At 40.0% G+C, this 25,158-nt stretch overlaps 2 protein-coding genes across 2 annotated transcripts; both read left to right on the top strand.

The window, feature by feature from the left end:
- The first annotated feature begins 105 nt into the window (after positions 1 to 105).
- Positions 106 to 18,048, top strand: mypn (myopalladin). Its single transcript, XM_083694615.1, has 21 exons — positions 106 to 174; positions 2,573 to 3,688; positions 6,835 to 7,010; positions 7,173 to 7,224; positions 7,549 to 8,014; positions 8,234 to 8,308; positions 8,494 to 8,635; positions 8,919 to 8,942; positions 9,562 to 9,678; positions 9,789 to 10,584; positions 11,629 to 12,756; positions 12,847 to 12,988; positions 13,532 to 13,609; positions 15,291 to 15,512; positions 15,738 to 15,887; positions 15,973 to 16,055; positions 16,414 to 16,543; positions 16,659 to 16,866; positions 17,041 to 17,206; positions 17,508 to 17,641; positions 17,782 to 18,048. Exons 2-21 carry the CDS (start codon positions 2,574 to 2,576, stop codon positions 17,958 to 17,960), a joined length of 5,583 nt encoding a protein of 1,860 aa, XP_083550741.1. The 5' UTR covers positions 106 to 174; position 2,573; the 3' UTR covers positions 17,961 to 18,048.
- A 4,957-nt stretch (positions 18,049 to 23,005) lies between these two features.
- On the top strand, positions 23,006 to 23,425 carry atoh7 (atonal bHLH transcription factor 7; the record flags this gene model as incomplete). The annotated part of the gene is made up of 1 exon (XM_083695976.1): positions 23,006 to 23,425. The coding sequence occupies one exon, from the start codon at positions 23,006 to 23,008 to the stop codon at positions 23,423 to 23,425; it is 420 nt and encodes a 139-aa protein (XP_083552102.1).
- Between the last annotated feature and the right edge of the window lie 1,733 nt (positions 23,426 to 25,158).

Raw genomic sequence — 25,158 nt, 5'->3', positions numbered from 1 at the left:
TGTTTCCCTGTAAACTCCAAGGTTAACTCTCTACAAGAAAATAGGAAGCCTGGGAAGCTGTGTGTCCAGATTTTCCCAGGTGGCCACCACCGGAGGACCGGAATTTCTCTCTTTGAGCACAGGTGCGCTCCAAGGTTGTCAGCAGTAAACGGAGTCAGCTGGGTTTATTTGAAGGTAAAACACCCCCCTGTTACCTGTTGTTCATAATGTCCTATTGATCGTCATTTGGGTTCATGCATCAACCACATAAGAATTATGTGTACTCTGCAAGTTTCACATAGACATACATTATTGGGTGAGTATGAGCTTCTAATCTTTATTTGGAAGCAAATGTTATTGTCAGTTTGATTAATTCTGTCTTGAACCTGATGGGTAGTGCTGACTTCAGTCCATCTATTTCCAATCTGTTAGGGGTCTGACAAAGTGCTTTCTCAGTAGTCAGTGTCCCCTTCAAATTGCAAATAAGATTAAAAGTCACTCGATTTCTAACAGGTCTAGGTGATCAAATCCTTGTTAAATATAGCCCACAGACGATGGAGTGTGTGTGGGGGGGGGGGTTCTTGCTTTTCTTGATTTTTTTCATGTAAACTGAGCCCTTACTATAATTAGATATGACTTGGGGGGCTTGGAGGCTGTTTGCAAAGGATTCATGTACACAACAGCTGCAGCTGCAGGTCTGTTGGAAGGGCATTGCTGCCTCTCTTAATTGCGCTTATTTGAGTGTCAGTAGCATCTGTGTACCCTATCCCGTTTCTAGATTCAATACCAACCCATAGCTGGTTTCAAAAAGCTGTTTAAAGGCTGTGCATGAAAATATGTCTTAAATGTACTGAAAGCAGTCAGTGTCGGATGAGATCCATGCATGAAAGTAATATTTGTCTAGAGCCACAAGAGTAATGGGACAGTGAAGCATTTTTCTTCTTTGGCTCTACACTCCAAAAGTTTTGATTTAAAATAAAACAATTACTATGAGGTTAAAGTAGTTTATTATTCTTTTTTATTTGATTGTATTTGTGTACATATTGGTTTCACCCCTCAGAAATGACAACACTTGTTATGCATAGGCCCCCTATTTCAGGGTACCCAAAAGTGATTTATCAAATGTCCAAATGAAGCACTCATGTTCAGTATTTGGTCGACAATCCTTTGCATGCAATAACTGCTTGAAGTCTGCAACCCATTTACCCCACCGGATGCTGGGTATATTCTCTGATGATGCTCTGTCAGGCCTGTACTGCAGCCATCTTCAGTTGTTTGTTTTGAGGACGTTTTGACATTTTGTCTCCTCTTCAGCAAATGAAATGTATGTTCAATAGGATTTAGATCTGGAGATTGATAGATAGCAGCAGTGACTGGTGAAAGGAAGAAAGGATGATGCTAGGTAGTTGAAAGGTTAGATAGATATAAGGTTGGAAAGATAGAAGGTTAGATAGATAGTATGTTAAAATGTCATAGATAGATAGATAGATAGATAGATAGATAGATAGATAGATAGATAGGTAGATAGGTAGATAGATAGGATGAGAGGTAGTTCAGTGGAGTGGGTACAGATTTGGTTGGTTGAGTGGTTGAGAGTGGCTTCAGTGGGGTAGAACTGGTAGCAAAGAGAGTGCATTGTTGTGTAATCATTCTAAGAATATGTTCTGCAGGCCTCCTGTTGTTTTTCTTCAAGAGTCCTGAAAGTTCCATGACAGTTACAGTAACAAAGGAGCTCACAGAATGTTGGCCTAAATCAACATTCCACCATGTTAACCGGATAAGAGGTTTTGGAGTTTAGTTAAAGCTTAATAGTTTAAAAGTGTAATAGGTATCAAAAAGCTTTTATCCGAGTTGATAATTTGGAGTTTTTGGGACATTTTACAGTTGAAATTGTGGTAATAGCTTAAAAGGTGTAAGATCGGCAGTGGTTAAAAAATTGCATCTTTTGGTTTCCATAGACCTCCATGTTAAAAAGTGCACTTTTAAGTGCGTAACATTGAAAAAGTTGAATCAGTATCAAAAACAAAAGTCATAGCAACGCGGGTTAGACTTCTCTGCACGTTTTAAAGTTGGATTGGTGTGAATAGCTTAAAAGTTGTAGGAGGAGTAGCAGGTGGAAGAATTTAAATAGCCCACCTAATTACGTCTGTTTGCTTTACCTGGACAACAATATACTTTCCTCTGTACAATATATGATTGTTTTCCCCTTGGGATATATACATATAAAAAATAAGTAAAAAGTTGTTCACAAAAACAATTAAATAATAAGAATAAACATTATTAGCACATTACTCTTTTCATACTTTTTTGTATTTAAGTATTTTCGTGGTAGGGTTAGGGTTAGAACCCAATGGAAACCAATTACATCATCATCAGTGGCTCCTCAGTTTGCTCTGCAACATCCTCTCAGATGTATTACTTGGAGACTATGCTGTGTTCATCACAGCATTCCATTATATGCAATAAATTCATAACTATTCAATGTGTGAAAAACAATTGTCTTATTGCAGTAATGCTGGTGGGTAGGTGTAAGGTCTCAGGAATGCAGTATTTATTTTTTGTGAAAAAGTCACAATTGCTTTTTTATCCATAGCATGCAAGAGAACAACGTGGACCAACCTACATCATTGTCTCAGCTCTTGAGAGAGAGTTACTTAGCGGAAGCACGAGTGCATCAGAGACACAGTGAGATGAGCCGGTCAGACTCCTCCTCGCAGCGCCTCGTGTACGGGCCTCTCAAAGGCAAGGCCGAGGACTCAGTGGGGCAGGAAGATCCTCATTTCCCAGACCTCTCTGCCTTCCTCAGTCAAGAGGAACTGGATAAGAGTGTCAACCTGGCATGTCAGGCCATCGGACATGATCCTCGTGAGGAGAGGGCAGAGGTCAAGGCCCACGTCACCCCCTCTGCCATCCCCTCCACCCAGCCAGCCCGGGAAAAAAAACAACTCCTGCCAACACATGCACCATTCATATCAGACAGTCAGATTCACCAACCGTCCTTCCAGCCAGCCAGACAGATTCAAGAACCGTCCATCCAGCCAGACAGACAGATTCATCAACCATCCACCCAGCCAGACAATCAGATTCACCAACCGTTCATCCAGACAGGCAGACAGTCTATCCAGGACAATGTGATGAGGAACAATAGGGCCTCCAGCGAGCCCCTTGAGGATTTCAAGAGGCCAGGGAGGAACACCCCTTACGGCCTGGAGAACCAGTCCAAGAAGGAGTTTCTCAACAAGGCAGCAGACTTCATTGAGGAGCTCTCCTCTCTCTTCAAGGCCAACAGCTCCAAAAGGATACGGCCAAGATCATGCAAACCTCATAGGAGCAGGCACCAGACCAAGGCCCAACCAGACGGCACTGTTTTCTCCCTGAATACAGATGACAGGGAGCGGCCCGTTCCCCTTGACATAGAGAGGCCTACCCCACCACTTAGCTTTCAGTCGGAGGACCAAGTGGACCCAGGGTTTGAACATGCTGACTTTTCCATGCAGGACTGCAGGAATACTGAGGAGCAGTACAACCCAGGGGCCTTGGAGGAGATGGATGAGGCTAAGAGCCCTGCCCTGACAGAGACCCTGTACACAGCAGAGCCTATCTGTGAGCCCCCTCTCTTCATCCAAAAACTGAAAAGCAGGGAGGTTCCAGAAGGCAGCAAGGTCCAGCTGGACTGCATTGTAAGAGGGCTTCCAATACCAGAAGTACGGTAAGGAAAACCAAAACACGACTAACCTCTAACCTGGTGAAAATTTGACCATGTATGTGTTGGTGTATTTGTGTGTACAAATAAGTTGTCAGTGTACTTATTGTGTTTAGCTGGTTAGCTGATTTTAATGTCCCGTGCTGTCCCCTGGAGGTGGCTGCTATCACTTGCAGTCTCTTTGAAACATCTCTACATTTTCCTCATTAGAAATGTAATACCATGAGAACTCCGTTGGTCCAGTTGGTCTGTAGTGAGTCAGTATGGTCAGCTTGCACATATTACACTATATGTAAGGATCTGGCTCCACCTGGACTATGTTGTTGTTGAAAATATATTTTTAAAGGAATATACAGTATGAGAGAAGTAAAGGATTTGAGGGTGAGTGAACATGACGTATATAGCCTACAGTATGTTGCATAAAGGTGACACAAGTTTTATGTTGAGAATGTAGTTGACATGGTCAAACATGGCAACCAGTGTTCAACCAGAATAGTCATTCAACATAATTTAAAATGTTTTGTTTTCTTTCATCTGTTTTCTTTATCATTTGTGGTATCACATACATTACTTTAGAATTACCACTAGCTCATATGGATACAAACCAAGACAAGTTTTCATCAGCTGCAGTAAGACTCATTTTAAACTAAACTGTAATTCTGGAAATATTAGGGCATTTTTGATGTTTTGACTATACATATGTACCCATCCAAACTCCAGTGCCTTTACAGAGATAGGGAAACACAGAGTAGTACAACAAATGGCCTATTGGGTATGACAAAAACTCTTTGCATGGGAAAAGTCAATACAAACGAGAGGTCAAAAGAGAGACAGCATGTTTGACAGATGACAGCAAACAGCAAACAGCTGTGCGTGCGTGCGTCTTTGTGTGTTAGTGCGTGCACCTATGTGTGTATGTGTGAGTGTGTGTGTATATATTCCGGGTCATGTCTGGAACATTAGATAATCATAGTGTAGTCCATGCATTAAACTAATACTTGTCTTGAGCCACAAGAGGTTTTAAATGGAAATAGAAAGCTATTCTCAGTTATATCGACTGCAAAGTGTTTTTGGACTGGGTTGGCACTATGCTGTAATTCAAAGCATGTAAGTGCTTACAAATTAACAACCAAATTTCGAATTAAGAACACTAACAGAAACAGCCTTTCAAATTCATAACCTCTTTGCCAACAATTAAAGGACTTCATATTGTGTGTGTGTGTGTGTGTGTGTGTGTGTGTGTGTGTGTGTGTGTGTGTGTGTGTGTGTGTGTGTGTGTGTGTGTGTGTGTGTGTGTGTGTGTGTGTGTGTGTGACCCTAACCCATTAGATAATCGCAGTGTCTGTGTGTTGGCTTGTGTGCGGAGCACCATATACATGCCTATACCCTAATTTTAACACAGAATGAGGCCTATTTGGTTGAACAGTTGTGAATGAAGTGGATTTTCGCTTGAACAAACTTGGTCACATCAGTTTTGTCAGAATATTGTTTTACAGAAATATGAAGGTAGTACTTTGTAAGGTAGTTAATATATTGGTGTGGGTTTTGTTTGGTGATTTAGTGTTTTATATATTGTTTTCATAGATTTTAACATGCATGTCTTTTTATACTCTCTGTGCTTTATTCCTCTTGAAGTGTCAGTGTCACCAGTATTTGGTAAGCAGTGTGTCCATCTCATCAAAATGTAGCATTGTGCTTTATTTCATAAGTTGTATTCTCAGTCAGTGTATTTAGGTCAGTTGGAGTACTAGGAGTTGGAGTGGTTCTAATTCATAGCCTATGTTCTCTCATGTGTATTATGTCTGCTCTGCATCATAACTTTAGGGTTTTGTAGCTTCAGGGAAAAGTATTGACCATATTCTTAGTCTTTTTATAGTATTGTGTGTATGTGATTGGGAGACCCAGTCATAGATGTAGGCTCAGCTCAGGCTCTGTTGGGGGGGGCTTTCCTCTCTAGTGTTGGAGTCCGGAGGGAAAATAGCCTTGACAGGTGCAGTAGGCAATGTCTATGAAGAGACGAGCCAACTCCTCTACTACTCATACTTTCAAATTAGACCCTTACTCATTAGTAATGACATGCTTTGCCAGATGGAACATAGGCAGTACATTCCAGTGATGTCGCCTACATTGCACCCAAGTATCAGCCTCAGATCGTCAGTGTTGCATAGCAAAGTGGTTGATCGCATTGAGGTAATTTTGGACACTGGATCATATTTCTTGATTGCATTGAATCAGCTCTTCTGCAGGGGGAAACTCAAAGAAGACCCTTCTGTGGAAAAAGATCCTACCTTTGCTGACATATCCAGGAAACCATCCTGATACCACCTCACTGATATGTTGATGGATGTGTTGTCAGCTATTATTAAAGGGTGTAGTATTTGGAACATAGACAATGAGCTTCATTGAACCATTTGAAATGTTGTCCGATCTTTATACTGTGCACATCCAGTCATCTTAGTCTCAAATTGATAAAGCTTTTTTGTACATGTTAATAAAGCATTGTTTGTACATATTTTAAAATGTACTGAAAAAACTCACAGCCCACTAGATTTCCAAAACATTTTAGCTGACCTATAGAGATGTATGGTAAACTCTGTTAATAGGGTAGCATACGTATTTTACACAGCATCATTGCTTCAATGCTTTTGGATGATCTCCCTTTTCAAACTATTGTCTGTCTTTATCGAGATGCCAATAGGCAAGTCCAGGACCTCATTGGTAGTGTACCATACTGGATATCCCATCATAGCCAGTACACATATCTTTAAAACAATATCCAGAAAATTACTATTTACAGAAAAAAATATTTAATTTAATAACAATTTAGTTGTATTGTAGAGTCTAATTTAAAGAAAGGTACAGTATTTGTTATCTTCAGAACATCATCAGTTCACATCAGTCATTATTGCCATGTTGTGTGGTAAGCGCTCACAATATAGTAGCATGGAAGGGTGGCGTGGCTTCTAATTTTACACAGAAAGGGATAGCCAACCAGGACTTTTCCCCCTGACCTCCATATAGCTTCACTAGCTCTTAGCCAGACATACTTAGAGGGAACTGAGCAATATACTTGAGCTATGACTGTCATAGCAATACAAAAAAGTGCAGTATGTGATGACACTGCAATTAACATGTGTTATGTGTTTATTCAGATGGTTTTGTGAGGGGAAGGAGCTGGAGAACAGCCCTGATATTCAGGTTATCAATAATGGCGAGCTGCACTCTCTGATCATTGCTGAGGCATTTGAGGAAGACACAGGGCGTTACTCTTGCTTTGCTTCCAACTTCTACGGCACAGACTCAACATCTGCAGAAATCTACATTGAAGGTGATCATGAGGTTTTTTCCATCAAGACTACTGAAAATGAATTGTAAAACATAATATAGGTAGTGAATTAGATATATTTGTTCTTGTTGAGCAAGTTAATCATACAAAACTAAGACATTCTTAAGTGGTGAGCTGTATGTGACTCTATAATCTATGTTATAGGTGCCTCCTCTACAGATTCTGAGGGTGAACAGCATTTTGAACATGTAGCACAGTGAGTATCCTCAAAATATAATTGGGAAAACAGGCATATTTGGAACACTTGAATATGCATAGCAAATGCTTATCAGAGTGATTTGGGTAATCATGAATACGTGAACGTAAATAGAGTATCTCCCCGAATGAGTGACATCATCATAATTGGTTCCCTTTAATTTCAAAAGTTTATTTCACTGCCTCATGATAAGATACTCCTTATGGGATGATTGTAATGTAATGTTAACACAGTAAAAACTATTACATTTACAGTAAATGAGACTTTAAGTAAAAAGTATGTATCTTGTAAATGTGTATATTGTCTCCCTTGTAAATCCTGCAGGCTGCAGAGGACACCAGCTCAGCCAGCCCCATCTTTACGTCCAGTGGCCAGCGCCACTGTGTCTGTGTGTGAGGAAGACTCCTTGTCACTCCTCACCCCCGTTTGCACTGAGGAACAGCAACAGGAGGACACCTCACAGCCATCAGGCCAGGTCATCATTGAATCTATGCCTGCCCAGATGATTCTGCCTCCTGTCCCAGAAGTCTCAACAGCACCACCCACCCAGATGGAGTCTACCCTACTTCCCGCCCAGGGAGTATTAGCATCTTTACCTGTCCAGCTTGTCTCTACTCTACCACCTGTGGAAACAGCATCTGCACCAGTTCAGGAGGTCACAGCATCATCACCTGCCCTGGTTACGTCCCCACCATTACCTGTGCAAACAGTCACGGCACTGCCACTTACCCGGTTGATCTCATCTACACTGCCTATCCAAGTGGCTCCAAGTCAGCCATCTATACCTGAGGTAATATCATCTTCTGGAGACGTTCCTGGTTAAAACCATAAACATTTGTAACAGAAGTTTTAAAGGATTACAGACACCTTGAAATACACCCTTTCTTCCTTTTCTATCTATGATAATTATGCAACATATTGAGTATTTGATATTGGATTCGTTTTACACACTTTGAAATGTATATTACAAGTTTGGTTATTTAGTTAATGGTGTCTTGTTTTTCTATAGAGCCAACACGCTAACGACAGCTATCCTCAAGGTTTAGACGGGAGAACAATCATGGCTGCCCCTGTTTTCACAAAGGTGCATTCATCCTGTCCACATCATTGATGATTACAGGAGTAGAACCTATTAAATATATGATGAAAATATCACAAGTGGAACATTCACAAAATCACACGTGACACATAATTTAGTATTCAATTATATTATCAATTATATATATGATGAACTGAGAAAAGATGTGCACACACTGCTTGTTTCTTCAGAGTTTGCAGGACCTACTGGCATTGGAAGGCCAGCTGGTGGTGCTAGAGTGCCGTGTAAAAGGGGTGCCCTCCCCCAGAGTGGACTGGTACAGAGAAGGAACCACCATAGAGGACTCCCCTGACTTCAGGATCCTGCAGAAAAGTAGGTCCTGATCAGCCATAGTATATATATATATAGCTACAATCATCCTAACGTCATCCTAACTGTTTTTACTACACTCCCTGCTGTTTACGACTATTCTCTCACTTGTATAGGTTCACCCAGTTCTCACTGTTATAGAACACTTTTTCTAGCCATTAAATATTAGCATTATGAAAACCCTAATTAAAATATATGGTTGGCAGTTGGCATTATCAAGAGCATTCCTAAGTGAAAGTGATCAGGCAGAGAAATAAATATATTGTTCTATTTCCTTATTTTTTAGAGCCTAGATCCATGGCTGAATCAGGTATGTTGTATACAAAGGAGAGACTGTCATCCGTTAATAAAAGTATACACATTCTTGAAATGGGGCACATGCATGTATTTGGTTGTTTTTTTGTGTGGGACTTATTTGTTCTATTGTGTCACAATATCCAAGAATAAGATAAGAAGAATAAATAAATAACTAAAGAATAAAAAATATGACTGGTAACCCTCACAAATAGAGCTGTTATGAGATCACGTTCCGAGATGTTTACAGAGTCTGGCTCAGGGTTTTGCTCTTGTATCTGGGAGCAAAAGCCAGTGCTGCTTTCCCTGACTCTCAACCATATAAGGAAGCTTCACAACCTGTGTCAAACTGCTATGGTCACAGAAGCTTTCAATGTGTCAGAGCCACAAGTGTGTATATACACCCTTGTGATTGGAAACAACTGTGCTGTAGCTGTTAAGCCAGTGAAAACAACTCCCTCTCAGCATTTATATTTGACTGCCGTTGATGCTCTTTATCTTAGAAGTCATATCACAGAATATAGTTATGCAGACCCATTTTAGAATATAGAGGCTGTTGTCATGTCTGCCTATGAAAGTGTCATGTCAAATACTTTGCACTTTAAGTTATCACTCTCATTTTGTATTACCTCTAGAGGAAATATGTACTTTGGTCATTGCTGAAGTCTTCCCTGAAGATTCTGGAACATTTACTTGTACTGCAAGCAACAAATATGGAACTGTGTCCAGTATCGCTGCACTGAGGGTGAAAGGTAATTGTCACTGACTTAGTATTTACCTAAGTTTAGATTTGACAATTTTTTTACATTTTTAGTTGTTGAATATATGTTAACATGTCTTTTTTTTGTTGTTACCTGATTAGGCAGTGACACCAACAGCAATCATGTGAAAACTCTAAGTAAGTTAACTGTGGAGTCCACCCAAGTTGCAGAGACCTCTTTATCAGATCTCACAGTCCCAAGCCTAAAGCCTCAGCCTGAGGCCCCAGTGACCAACAGTATAAAGCCTCACTCAAGTACAATCCGCCTGGACCCCCTCAACTCCAGCACGTTACGGCTTGACCCTCTGAGTACAAGTACTCTCCGCCTGGATCCTCTGAGCTCCAGCATGCTGCGCCAGGAACCTCTTAGCGCCAGCCATCCTAGCCTGGACCCACTAAGCCTCAGCAGCCCCCGTCTGGGCTCTCGAAGCTCCAGCACATCCCGCCTTGACCCACATTACTTGAGCACCATCCACCAAGACCTCCCTAGCTCCAGTGTAGTCTGCCAAGACCCTCAGAGCAGCTGTGAGGTGCCCTCACCTTTTAAGTCCCTATCAAGCCCAGTTTTGACTGACCATGATGATTCTAGACCCTTCCAAATGTCATCTGACCCTTCCACTAGTGGGATTCCTAAAGTGGAGGGGACCACTAACCATAAGCATGGTGGCGCACCATCTGTACCCCTCCCAGATCCCCCCACCTCCTGCCTAAAGCCTGGAGTTCTGGTAAACCACAATGAACCTCGCTCCAGCTCTAGAGTGGGCCTTCGTGTGCACTTCAGACTGCCTGAGGATGAGGAGGATGAAGAAAGTGACGCATCCAGCAGCCAATCACATGAAGATATGTCTGAGACATTAGCCAATAAGGAACCGCCACCAGTATTTGCCAAGCCCAAATTGTGAGTATGTTAAAAATTTTCAACTTCTCAGGACATACGTTTACAGTCTAAGTCTGTAGAAGGAGAGAATGCTGTTTAAGTAGGAAACACCTTTCTTAATCGGAAAGTAATAGCAATACATAAGTAACTATACTATGTTGTGGCAGTATGAGTAGCCAGTCTGACTACAAACCATTTCCTTCATCATGGTCATTCCCTGAATTTGTACCCATACTAGTAATGATGAAATATGCTAGATCATCAAATTAGTTGTATTAGTCTTTTGATCCTTACTTTGAAATATAGCAGCCTGAGTTTTGTGGGCTGTTTTTAGAAAAGTAAACATTGGAGGTGGGAGGGTCCTTATTGAGCTCCCTGTCTGAGCTGCTATATTCTAGTTTTCATTTATCTACTGACCTAACCATGTGGAATTTCAATCTACACAAACGGAAGGATAGCCATATCTTCATGTAAGTGCAATTATATGCATTTGCACATTTTTGAATATTTACACATAGTTGTCATAGGAATTATTGTCTTTCATCACAATGCTATAGTAAAATATTTGTTTGGGTTGGGATGTAGGGATAAGACGTTATTATCAGTTTGAATTTTACTTAGTTTAAGTGACATTGGCTATATTGAATGAGGCGTGTATCTCAGTAATAGCTTCAACTGAAAGCCATGTCAAAAAAAGATACAACATTTTTATATAAAAGGTTGAGAGAGAAGAGGGAGAATGTTTTTTCTTATTGTCCATGAAGGTTTTCCTAAACTGAACACTTGTCACATATTCTCAGATGCAGTTCATGGACAGTGTTGAGAGTTTGAATGTTCCCTGTTGGCAGTCCTTAAAAGGGAAGACAATTTCCCCAAGCCTTATCCTTATGCGTGTGTAGTGATTTGCGGTGTGTAGTGATTTGCTGTAGGCAAGGAACATATTAAGGCTTTTGGATACATATCTGATTTTAAACTTTTTATTATGCAAAGTTGTCTTTTCAGCATTGTTAGTGAATATTCTGATTCCTCTCATCTTACTATTTTGTGTTTGACATTGATCCTCAGGGACCCAGTCCAGCTCCAGTTCCTCCACAACCAGGTGCTCCTAGAGCAACAGCAGGAGGGTGAAGATCCAAGCCAACAGGAGGTGACTGCCTGGCCTGCCCGGACACACCACCACCACCAGCCCCAGCCAGTGCTCTCACCCACCCCCATGCCCCCACAGACCAGCCACCCAACACCCATATTAACTACAGCTTTACTAAACTCCACCCCTGTAATGACACTGAACTCTACTCCCGTAGTGAACACTACCCCTGCACCTCTACTGAGCACTACCCTTGCACCCTCACTGAACACTACCCCTGCCACCCTTATGAGTACCCTGCCTTCTCCTCCTCAGCTAAAGACTGTTCCTGCATCTGTTATACCCCCCCCTTTACCTGCCCATCTGTTCAGCACAGCTCCTGTACCCCACATGAACACCACCTCTGCACCCCTGTTTAGTATAGCACCTGTCACCCAACTGAACACCATCCATGCATCCCAACTCAATATAGCCCCTGTATCCATGCCAAAAACCTTACCTTCTCCCCAATTGAATACAACTTCTGCACCTTATCTGAGTACAGCCCCTACAGCATCGCTTAGCTCTATCCCTGCATCTCTAAACAGCGCTCCCACATCCTTTCAGAATACCTCCCCCTCTCACCTGCTGAGAACAACTCATGCTTCCCTAATGAACCTGGCCCCTTCATCGCAAAGCTTCAACTACACCAGGCCAAAGGAGTTCATCGCTGCCCAGGCTCTCTCTCCAGTTATGAGTCCTTCCCCTACAGAGTCCCCCGTCCCGATGCTCCAGGAGCTGGCTGCTGAACTCCGCTCTTCCTCAGCCAACTCCTCCACAGTCAGCCAGTTCTTCCCCCCACCCAGAGTGTTCCCAACCAGAGTCCTCAAGTCCCCCACGAGCCCACCAGCCTTTCTGTCCTCTCCCACCTTGGTGCCCCCTGCCTTCCTCAACTCTATATTTGCCTTACGGCCACAGTCACCCCCCCAGGCCTCATCCCCAACCTCCAGCAGCTCCACCCCCAGCCCCATCCAGAACCCTGTGGCCTTCCTCAGCTCTGTCCTGCCGTCTCTGCCCACCTCGCCCCCCACCAACTCTATGGGCCTGCCCAGGAGTGCTCCAGTTGGGTAAGCCCTCTCACCTGTTCTATGAGATCATCAGGTTACAATTCTGTATTCTAATACATATTTTGCAAATGTGTCTGTTGTGATGTGCAGACTACCTCAAGGCATATTGAAGAAGTTGCCCAGAAGCCGTTTATTGTCAGAGGATGATATTCGGGACAACAAAGAAACCCTCATCCACGATATTGAGAAAAAGCTTCGGTTCAAAGATGATGTTATGCATGTTGGACAACAGGTATTGAGGACCCCTCCAAATATTCAGTTCCTCTCCCAGGCTCAGTATTTGATCTACACTAGATTTGGTCTAACTATTCCGAACATCTGAATATGCTGCTAAATGAATGAGTACTTGGCTGATGTAGAGGTATGGCTTGAAGTGAAATCGAGATATAAAGAGTCATCACAAATAGTTTCAATGAAACATCTATTTGAAACCCTTTTTTTTTTTTATAAGTAAAAGAATATGAGGTGGAGACTACATTTCCTAATTTGCATTCCTATACAACAGTTCCATTTAGTTCTCCTTTAACATAAAAAAGGAACCGACAAGTGATTCAGGGCTCAAAACAGTAAAAAAGTTAAATCTAATGGATTCATTTCTTACTGAGATCAGCAGAGCATCAGCGAACATTCCTCTTCCAATCATTCATTTTCCATATTTATTCATTGTGTTTGTGTCCCTGTAACACCATGCATATCATTCACGCATTACTTACACATTGGTAATGTGATGGTGTGTATTTGTTTGTGTTCATCATTCGTCCCTATCCTCTCATAGAAGCCGACTTATGAGGTGAAAACAGCAAGCAGACCCCTTGGACCAAATATTCCTGCTACTGTCTTTAATTATGATGAGGTACAATACATTTTTCTCCCTCCCAAGAATTGCTTTGCTCACCCAAGCTGTATGGATAGAATGTCTCAAACTGGTTTTGGGCAGTGTGGATACTCATACATCCAAATACCAGAGTTAATTAATCATTCTAATCAGGCACTCAAAGGTTTAATCTGGGATTCAAACAACAACAAAGCGCTCACACTTCCACTTATTTTGGTAAACTGCTGAGCGATGGGGCTGTAAAATGTAACCACTCTCAAATTCACTCTCAAATTCATAGGAGCTATGGATGCAGTTAATCATGTTTTAATGGTTCTGATGGGGTAAGCCAACTAAGCTCATGAGGCATTTATAAGGTATATTCATCAAGAATGAATTGCTATATCATAAATTGAAAAGTCCAAAAATGAATGTACCAATTCCAGATTGCCACTTTAATATCATATGTATGAAATATCCAAACCAATTTTCAAAATGATGTCAAAATGAATGACATTTGACATTGTATCTCAAATTTGAGCTACTTCTTGTATATTTAAAACAAATCTAAAAACATTTAATGTCATCTAATAACTCATGTCCCAACTGAAGCTTTCTGCCCTTATTCCCTTGAATTGAGCTCACTGCAGTAAAGATGATGAGACAATAGATAAGCCCTGTAGCCTACTATACACATTGTCCAACTCATCATGTCCCATGATATCCCTACATTTCATACTACCATCTCCTCCTATTTTGATAATAATAATAATAATAATAACATCATCATCTACATACAGCTAAAGTAATTGGTAATTGTAAGGCAGACAACACGGTCATTTGTTGTGTTGGGAATGTTAGGCTAAGATATTTAGTCTAGTTCTCTGTTCTCTGTTTTACCCTCAACTTCTGTTGTTTTGTGTAGTAGGATGAGTCAAAACACACTGTACGCAAGAAGAATGATAAAAGGAATGCTACTGACTGATGAGGTTTAAATTCACAATCATGGTGGTGGAAATTCAAATGCCACTGAGGTTTTTGAATTCTGTGGAACCACTCCCAAAACCACTCCCAAAGCCCAAAGGCTATAAAAGAAAGTTACAGATTGTGGCTTTATGACAATATTAGTTGTGAAATGTTGAAAGGATGCTTTGGTCTGATTATTCCTCAAAACAATTTCTGAACTCCCATTCCTAATATATTCACATCTCATTTGGTGAATATGTTTCCTCCAGTAAATGCAGAGCCTATTAGGGATTTACAAGCATATTGGTCCCATATTTTTGTCTTTTCTTGCCGAATCATTTATAGCATCTTGACCTCGTTTTTCATTTTAAATTGGACCGCTGAAAGGCTCAATCCTTGGAATATGAACTATATATATATATATATATATATATATATATATATATATTAAAAAGAGGTTGTTAACAGCAACTTGATCCCTTAAATATGTTTTTTGCTGACATGTTTCGGAGCAAGCTCCTTTGTCAGAGCACTGATGAAGAATTAACCTCTTTTCTGTATATAGTATGTTTCATACTGCATGCATGCTATCCATCTATACTGTATTGTATATACAGTATCTATTGTAAGTGTGCTGTTCTTTTTATTTCTTAATCTTAATGTCCTCAAGGCAAGTGTTTTAAAATACTCTTAATGGCTATTACTGTAGCATGACCATGAAAATTACTTTTATATAGTGGCCTTTATTTTCTAGGAGTACAAAGTGTCCAACTTTGAGCAGAGGCTGATGAGTGAGATTGAGTTCCGTCTGGAGCGCACACCAGTCGAGGAATCAGATGATGAAGTGCATCATGATGAAATCCCCACAGGGAAGTGCATTGCCCCCATATTTGACAAGAAGCTGAAGAATTTCAGGGCCATGGAGGGCGTCCCTGTCACATTAACCTGTAAAGTGGTGGGGATCCCTATACCTAAGGTGAGACAGTACCAAGGCCTAACTCACATTCAAATTGATCACATACATCTAGTCTGTGACTTTATAACTGAAGATTAACCATAGTTGAGCCAAATTCCCATTAGTCTTGATTAAAGTGCAATTGAGTTCAGAAGATTTAATGTTTGGGTCCCATTTTTCTACAATTAATCTGTAAATGGTGGACACATTGTCTATATGGTCTCATCTCTCTTTACCCCATTTCAGGTTTACTGGTTCAAGGATGGCAAGCAGATTTTAAGGAAAAATGTTAATTATAAGAAGATAAGAGAAGGAGATGGAACCTGTGCACTACATATAGAGGCCACCACCAACGATGATGATGGCAATTACACTGTCATGGCAGCTAATCCTCAGGTAACTCCACACCCATGGGCTGCCTATACTCTGAAACACCTCTTACTCGTAGGCCAAGTATGATTTCCTTTTTAATGCCCACCAGGGACGAATCAGCTGCTCCGGCCATTTGATTGTCCAAACAGGTCCTGTCCGAAACCGGTTGACACCCATGATTCACTCTCAGAGGTGAGCAGGAAAATAAGTGTGCATGATCCCTCTTCAGCATGGAGAGCCATCATGTATGCAGTGATTGTTGTTTATAGAGGCTAATTACAGTAAGATCCCAGATGCACATATTGTCCTAACTTCTTTTGAGTTTCTTTTATTTTTATTATTTACACTTCTTATTGCACTGTTGGAGGAGCCCAAGACTTAAGAATTTCATTGCCAGCGATTGCTCTGTAATTGTTGTGCATATGACAATAAAACCATCTTGAATCTTGAATCTTGAATCTTGACCAATCACACTAATCCTCACACACTCTAGGCTATCAGGCACACCAGGGTCAATGTTCAGTATATGTATATCTCAACATGCCTATAGGGTGCGGGCCCGTGTACAGGAAGTGGAGGAAGGAGATCAGACTCAGGAACGCTTCTTTCGACCTCATTTCCTCCAGGCTCCAGGGGACATGGTGGCTCATGAGGGTCGTATGTGTAGGTTAGACTGCAAGGTATGTAGCATGATGATAATGTCTGGATGATATGAGAACCACGGACTGTAAAACAACTGACATTGACTTAAAATGGACAACATAGATTTGCTCTGTTTGTTTCTCTGTTTTCCAGGTGAGTGGCTTACCAAATCCGGAGTTGATGTGGCTTGTCAATGGGAGGCCCATTTACCCAGACTTCTACCACCGGATGCTGGTGAGGGAGAATGGCGTTCACTCCCTGGTCATAGACCCTCTGACACAGAATGACGCTGGGACATATACCTGCATCGCCAGCAACAAAGCAGGACAGAGCTCCTTCTGTTTAGAGCTAAAAGTTGTGGGTAAGGGCTGTTTTGTGAATTATTCTAAGCCCTTATAAATTATGCCATTTAAATGATCACTTTAAGATAAACAGAACAACCAAATCAGTAGACGTGCAGACATTTTATAACAGATACAATGAAGCAGTATAGTTCTATATTGCTCTCAATTGGTGACATATATCATGTCCTCAGAAAAAGAGATGAAGCAGGCTCCCCAGTTTGTGGAGAAGCTCCAGAACACAGGGATTGCAGAGGGCACCCCTGTCAGGTTGGAGTGTAGGGTAGTGGGCATGCCCCCACCTGTCATCTTCTGGAAGAAGGACAACGACACCATTCCTCACACCAAGGACAGAGTGAGGTTAGTATTACCATACCTCTCTACCTCCAGTTACAGTACAGTACATACTGCAAATAAATATGCTGAAATTCAGAATGACGAGGTAACACACACACACACACACGCACGCACGCACGCACACACACACACACACACACACACACACACACACACACACACACACACACACACCTACCTATATGGTATTAGAAAACAAATACCTTTTTAAAGTTATAATTGCTATGCAGCTATAGCACAATAAATAAATACAATGAATACAGTATTATTGTTTGTAATTGATGAAATATGTTTTGGATTCTAGCATGCACCAGGATGCCACTGGATATGTTTGTATTATGATTCAGCCAACCAAGAAAGAGGATGCTGGATGGTACACAGTATCAGCTAAAAATGAGGCTGGAATCGTATCATGCACAGCCAGACTAGACATCTATGGTAAGCTTCTAGTAGCTTTCTGGCACCCATCACAGTGCACAAGTTATTTTATATTTAACAAAAATAGTAGAAAACAATTAGGTTCACGGTGTATCAAGATATCCAGTACACACATTTAATTCAGATTGATTTGTCTGCAGCCCAATGGCATCAGCACATCCCTATGCCCATGAAGAAGGTGCCGCGCACAGGCAGTCGGTATGCAGCACTGACAGGTCAAGGCTTGGACATCAAGTCTGCCTTCCCCACGGTGGACAACAGCCCCATCCTGTTCTCCAGTTCCCCTGTGGAGGCCACACTGGAGAGCGAAGAACTGTGAGACTAGCAGACAGACACTCCACTGGCACCCTCCCTTTGAACCTATGCCACTGTCCACTGGAGTCCCCCGGAGTTTAGCACGCTCTGTCACCTCCCAATGGTTAATCTACTAGATAATCTATCTGCGGTGGCTAGTGGGATTAGAAATGGAAAAGCAGAGAGGATTATTATCTGAGCAGGTTGTTATGTGATTTGTGTGATACATTTGAAGTGATACATTGAAATTAGAATGACAGGAGCTGTTGTTTCATTTGATCTGAACAATGATGTTAGATTTCAAACTGTCAATCTAATGCTATTTTTACCGCAATAACTATTTATTTGTATCATTTGAAGCGTCTTATTCACACAAAACAGACAAAGTCTTAGTTTATTAGCCACCAATGGAGTCAGCTGTCATCTTCCAATAGATTTGAATTATTCTTATGTCAGTTTTTCTACTTCCTGTTTAGTTTGATGTTAAGATTGTAGGTTAATGTTGATGACATATTGTACCTTGAGCATCATCATATCACATTTGAACCTGTCCTTAATCATTTTTGATCCTAATCAAATGTCACTGTTCCATTCTGTATGTGGTTGGTGTATCATGTTTTTATTGTAATCGTGTACACGTATTTATGTCATATAATGATAGTTTGTTTTGATGTTTATATAAAAAGACATATAACCTATTGTTAAATGTAAACTAAAGTGATGCACAAAATAAGGAAAGCCTAAGTGAAGATATGCAAGTATACTGTATGCATCGTTACAATGAGAATTTGGTTTTGACGTAACATAGATAACTACTGTGTAGATCAATATAAGGTTTTGATTTCTGTTTATGTTCAGTTTCACTAGAAGTACACAAAATGTAAATGGTACAACCATGGTTCTGTTGTGACTGCATGCTGATAGGGAATGGAAAAGCAATTCAACTAGACACATTAATTGTTTTGCTTCTAGTAGCACATTGTGCACCAGAGCATTCAAGGTTTGCATTTCAAACATTCAAACACTATGTTTACTTTACAGAACTGTCTTTTTAAGGTGAGGAATTTGTGCTGCTATTTCTGCTGTATGGAGATGCATAACTGGACATGTAACATTATCATAACAAGAACAATCGTGTTACAGTAAGTCTAGATGGAATGTTCACACAGCACTATAGTTGTACTTTGAACAATATGGTCATGTGTTTAATTTTTCATGGGTCGAGAAATGGGTAAGAGTTATTTAGTTTGACACCTATATCAAAAAGTAAATATGAAATGGTATTGAATGGTACTGTAGATTGAATGTTTTAAAGCACATATTCAATTTATGTAAAGTTTCACCATGTAAAATCATTTTTCTGAGAATAAAGTTATATTTATTCAAACAAAGATAGCTTATTTGTACATTCATGTGTCTTACACAATATAAATGCATAACATGTTGAAGTAATAGACTCATATTTTTGCAATGATCAGATTTTACCTTGATTTGACCTGGTTCCTACCATCTGACAAATAGAATATCATTATTTGTAGCTTTGATTATAACCCTTCTGAAATACAGTGGCAAACTTGATCAAAATAAAAAGTTGCTTATTATGAATCCAATCATTTCCTGGTTTTAATTTTGACTGACATTGAGTGATAAAGATCATATCAGCTAGATATGCTTCAGGGCTTCCGATTGATAGTGATGAACATGTTAATGATTTTTTTTTTTAACTAGGCATGAGAGCATTTTCAGGTTAACTTCTTTTACTTTTTCAGACCAATACTCAATTCAACGCTCAGTAGCCAATTAAGCATTGCTAATCAGACCAATTAGAGGGGGATAAAGTTCAAATAGGCATGAAATTACATTCACCTTACTTGACCTAATTACTCTCCCCAGCTTCATTTGACCAGCTGCTACTTGTTGGCTGATTGGTAAATGAATATGCTGTGGATCACTAGTTGTTTATTATACTGTGTAGAGGTTTGGAGACTTTTATGACATACACATTTCATGATTTAGGAGAAAAATTGTTTGAAATCATTTTGAATAAAAAAGTATGCAACAGGCCCTGATTATTTCTTTCGACTGAGCCCTAATGAATGAGGCTCTCAATTGACTGCCCCCTCTGCTGGGACATTTACATGACGCACACTGTGTGATGGGACGTTAGGATTTAATGTTAACAGTTGACGCTTTGGTGGGGAAATAGTCACAGTGTTCTGTGTTCAATATTCTGTAGACAAAAAATTGTGATCAATGCATAGATGATGGTGATTAAAAGTTCAGTTTTACAGTGTATGTATTTTAATACATAGGTAAGTAAAAATGGGTAAAGATTTTGTCAAAACATTTTTGTCCTCGCAAAACAAAGACATCAACAATTTAAAAGACCATGCAGTTAGTAAAAGTATTGTACAATATGACTTTTGTTTCCAAACATAATCATTAGAAAATTAACCCTATGTTGATGGTTTTATTAGAGAACCGAGAGAGGCTAATCATACATTAGAACCCTAATACAGACGTTTTTATACTTTCCATTCTTCTCAAGCTTTACACTTCATGTCCTAATCTTTGAGTAGATCTCCATCTATCTGGATGCTGTATGGTATCTGATACCATCAGAGCAGACTGGTCACTCCTCTTTTGACATATGGCTTTTGACAGAGGGGGTAGCCTAGCCACCAGTCCTTAGACAAGCCAATCATCTAAATGAGTGGAAAAACAAGGCTGGGGGACGTGACAGGGCCACGGACTGTCTCAGACAGAGCCCACAGACAAGACAAGCAGCAGCTGGCCCAACTACACCAATCTGTAATCAATGAACCAAACTGGTAGATGGGATTATAACCCTAATTGCACAGCAAACCAGTCCATCCCAAAATGACCAGACAGCATGAGCTTGTGTCCATGACCCAATATGAGGGACTTGAGCATCCACTAGTGCTAAATTATTAAAATACTGTACACCATACACTATATGGCCTCTACAGTGTACCTTTTCATATTAAAAGACAATGCTGTCTCTGAGTGTTACAGAACTCCAGCATATCAGTAAAGACAACAGGGACAGATTCTATAATTGTGAAGTTGGTAAGGAATTATTCAGTGTTCAACAACAAGTGGTTGAATGTATTTGAGTGCATACTGTTTGTGTGTGTTGTGTGTAGTCTACTGTATGTACATGCTTGTATTGTATATGTTTGTGGGTGCTTTGGAGGGGTGGGGGTTTATCCTGATTACTGAATTCACCCATACCAGATGGAAAGGACAGACAGTCAAACAAATTATTCTGTCCGTCTCATTTCCTCGGACCAATAGACAGATCAATTATTTATATCGCATGTGGTTCCCCAGTATGTCGAGAACACTAATGTATACCACATACTGTGCTTGATTGAGAACACAGCACTGATAAACACACTAGCAGACTGTGGCAATTACTCAGTATTAGAGAACTTTGTGTATTCTTATAATTCACATTACATTTTTGAATGTACTATCACCTCTGCATGATTCCCACAAATACAAAGGAACACCTATTTCAAGTTTAATGTATGTATTATGAGGTAAGAGAATATTTAATGTGTATAACATCTTGTCCTTAAATATCTTATATTTAATATCTCAAATCCCAGCCAGTGAAAAGAGCAGTGTCCAAAAGGGTGATGTCCTGGAGTCACTTGTACGCTTATTATCCCTGGGGTTAGGGGCCACACTTACACTTATGTTGCCTCAGGCTAATCTGTGATAATCATGATTAAGAGATCAGCAACACCATGACAAGTCCTAGTTTTTGGGTAAGACTATCTCTGTCTCAACCAGGGTGGTTTGGTACCTATTGGGCTTGTATTTGCCTGTGATCTAAATTATGAAAAGGGAAATACATTTTTCACAAACAGCTCTTTGATGCCCCATATCCAAATACGAAGTATCTGGCCTTACACTTTGAGTTGTACACTAACATACACATATATTGTGATCATTATTCATGTTCTCACCAGATTTTGTTATTTAAGCTATACCTATTGCAATGTAAAATAAGTATGAAAATGCATAACATAAATATAAAATTCATTAAAATGAAAGTTAAAGTTAAACACTTTATATATAATGAATGAACATTATTATATTTCTAAATAGGATCAATAAGGTCCAAAGTAACCTGGTATTGTGACCCACAGAGATATTATGTTTCAATTAGCCAAAGATTGTAATAAACACTATAATGTCAAATATTAGAGGACAATAAAACAATGATGAAAGTATATTTCCCATCAGTTTCATAAACTCAAAACTACAATTAGTTATTTTACATTTATTTATTTTAAATTGTATTTGTTAAATACTTTAACAGAGTTTCAACCAACATCATTAATTTTAATGTGTTTTACTGCCTCAGCCAGATGGTAGATTTTCTGTTTTTGCAACACATGGCTCTTGGTGAAGCCATGGCCAGATAGACCAGCCCAAGTTAATTGGAATTTCATTAAGGTTTTGTTTGCGTTTGTGTGTGTGTGTGTGTGTTGTGTGTGTGTGTATTGTGTGCATGTGTGTGCGTGTGTGTGTGTGTGTGTGCGTGTGTGCGTGTGTGTGTGTGTGTGTGTGTGTGTGTGTGTGTGTGTGTGTGTGTGTGTGTGTGTGTGTGTGTGTGCGTGTGCGTGTGTGTGTGGAGGGGGGTGGAGGGGGGGGGTTGTGTCTTTCCAAGCAAGCAATATTGAAGATGGGGGAAGAGGGATGGGACTCCACCTGCTGCCACCTGTTCATCTCCTCTGTCTTATAAAAGCAAGTCCCTCAGAACTGAGGCACACAAGCCGGTTTTGATTCAGAGGACCAACTATCTGGATTACCTTCAAATTGTCCACTTGACTTTCAGCTCAAAGGGCAAAGAGTTTGGACACCTACCAAGACAACTTCGACAACATCATCAGTGTTGAGGTTTAGATAGTTTGGCAGAAAGGATACCCGTTACTTGGCTTACTTGACTTTTCGTCCTCACTATTAAGCGGATCTGAAAACATATACTGGCAGAACTAGGAGAAACTAGTGAACTGTGACATTGTGACTAACATCATGAAATCCTGTGAACCCAGTTCTGACTCTGGGTCTGAGTCTGACTCCAAGACTCCAGAGAAGTATGAGAATACTACACGGCGCAGGATGGCAGCTAATGCCCGCGAGAGGAAGAGAATGCAGGGACTGAACACAGCCTTCGACCGCCTGCGCAAAGTTGTCCCCCAGTGGGGCCAGGATAAGAAACTGTCTAAGTATGAGACACTGCAGATGGCTCTCAGCTACATCATGGCCCTCAATCGGATCCTCACAGATGCCAGGAGGCACAACACCCCCCACAGGCAGTGGGTGGACCTGCAGTTTGACGGTGTGCAGCCAGAGAACTATTCTTGCTTCATGAAGTACAGCTGTCCAGTTGAACATGAGTATATCCACTCCTCATTTCCCTACCAGTGTGATGGCCTCCATGTTCCCACATAGACTGTGTTGAAATTCAGTCATGTTGTTAGAGGAGAATGACATGTGCTTGTTTCATGATACAGGCGTTTACTCCTATCCAGGAGTCAGTAAATACATTTGTATTGCATTTATTTATTCAATTATTGATTCAAGTTTGTGCTTATTTACTTATTTACTGTTTTTTTCCCTCACAAAATTGGTCCAAAACAATCAGTGAACAACTTGTATTGCATTTCAATGTATATGATTTTGCAAATAGTTTGTTTCTCTGTAATCACTTAAGAATTGTTTAAATGAGTCACATCCCTCAATTGGCTATTAGATTCCTTGGTAAATTATTGTATTTGACTAAAATCTTCAGATGAGGCCATTAAATGATGTTGTGCAATCTTAAATGGATGTTGAAGGTGGAATTAAAATAATTATCATGGTGTCTGTTGACAAACAATGGCATTATACAATATTTTGTTAAGATCTATTTTAGAGTTTGGTACAAATCTATTTTTAATCTATTTTTGCAAATGTAAATATATTTTGACATTGGGTCTATTTCACATTATGTTTTCTAACCATAAAGTGTAGGCATTTAAAAAAAAAAGCTAAATGTTTTGTATTTTTGAGATATTAAGCTTTCTTTTGTTCAATGATCTTTTTTGTATTAAAATAAAAGTTATTTTAACAATAGAAAATGTTGTTTGGTATTGTTATTTATTAATTTCCATATCGATCTGCAATGAGATTTATGATATGAAGTTGTAAATAATAACACTAGGATGAAAAATGATAATTGATCAATAACTCACTTCTTTGATGATACATTAATCAACAGCTTTCAGACAAACAGCCAGGACCTGCTCCTGTCAAGGATCTGGTTGTTATTCACAAGTCCATTTATCAATCTGCTTGGCTTGGTTAGTGAAAGCTAACTTTATTTCATATCCACACTTGACAGATTGTGGTCAATTACCTGTACACTTTGAGCCAGGATTCATGCTAACATTCCAGAGTTGTCCTCTGCCATATTTTGGAACAAAGCCAAGAGTAAGTGTAAATGTTTCAGTTTCTATCCAAAACCCTCTGTAACCATAGCAAATTAAACACATTTTTATCTCATTTGCCCCACCTTTGTGATATCCCTTGACAACAGTCAGGGGTTGCCTAGGGGATCTAACATTTTACAACATGTCTTTTGTTTTGATGTGTCAAGTTCTAAGTGAGAGTGATGGCAGGTCAGATCCACTGCTGTGTCTTGGACTGCACCCTGATGAGTACACAATCCTTTTGTCCTGAGCCCCTGTTCTCTGAGATAAGGCAGAATTACGTCAATGGTGGACTAAAGTATAAACAAATAAAATGGCACAAGGGAGTGTCATGAGCTCTCTACTCTTTGCTACTCTTTGAGCAATTGCACAACCAATGATACTTGGTTGGTGTTAAGCTTTGGTTGTCGATGTTGTGTTATACCACTGCACAGGGTTAAGTGCTTTTGAACCCAGTGAAATACATTATAAAAATGGAAACCATTATCATAAATTTAATTATTTTCAATAAATTATTATGTCATGTCATTAATCGTGTATACCTCATCAATTAAATAGAAATAGTGCTAGGCAGAAAGGTTAAAGCAAAAATATATATGGCATTGTAATCAATGCATTTCATAGACTATTTCTCTTTTGATGTTCTTGTACCAGAATAAAAAGAGGTACAAAATATCTGCATGGTATCTCTGATCGTATGAATCAGGTCAGTAA

This window comes from Argentina silus (genome assembly GCF_951799395.1).
Source record: "Argentina silus genome assembly, chromosome: X".
NCBI classification, from domain to species: Eukaryota; Metazoa; Chordata; class Actinopteri; order Argentiniformes; family Argentinidae; genus Argentina; species Argentina silus.
This window is presented reverse-complemented; position numbering and strand designations above follow the sequence as displayed.

Coding starts and splice junctions, on each gene's coding strand:
- mypn (XM_083694615.1), top strand. CDS start 2,574: ATGCAAGAGAACAACGTGGACCAACCTACATCATTGTCTCAGCTCTTG. Junction 9,679..9,788: donor CGCTGCACTGAGGGTGAAAG/GTAATTGTCACT, acceptor TTACCTGATTAG/GCAGTGACACCAACAGCAAT. Junction 16,867..17,040: donor TTTAGAGCTAAAAGTTGTGG/GTAAGGGCTGTT, acceptor TCATGTCCTCAG/AAAAAGAGATGAAGCAGGCT.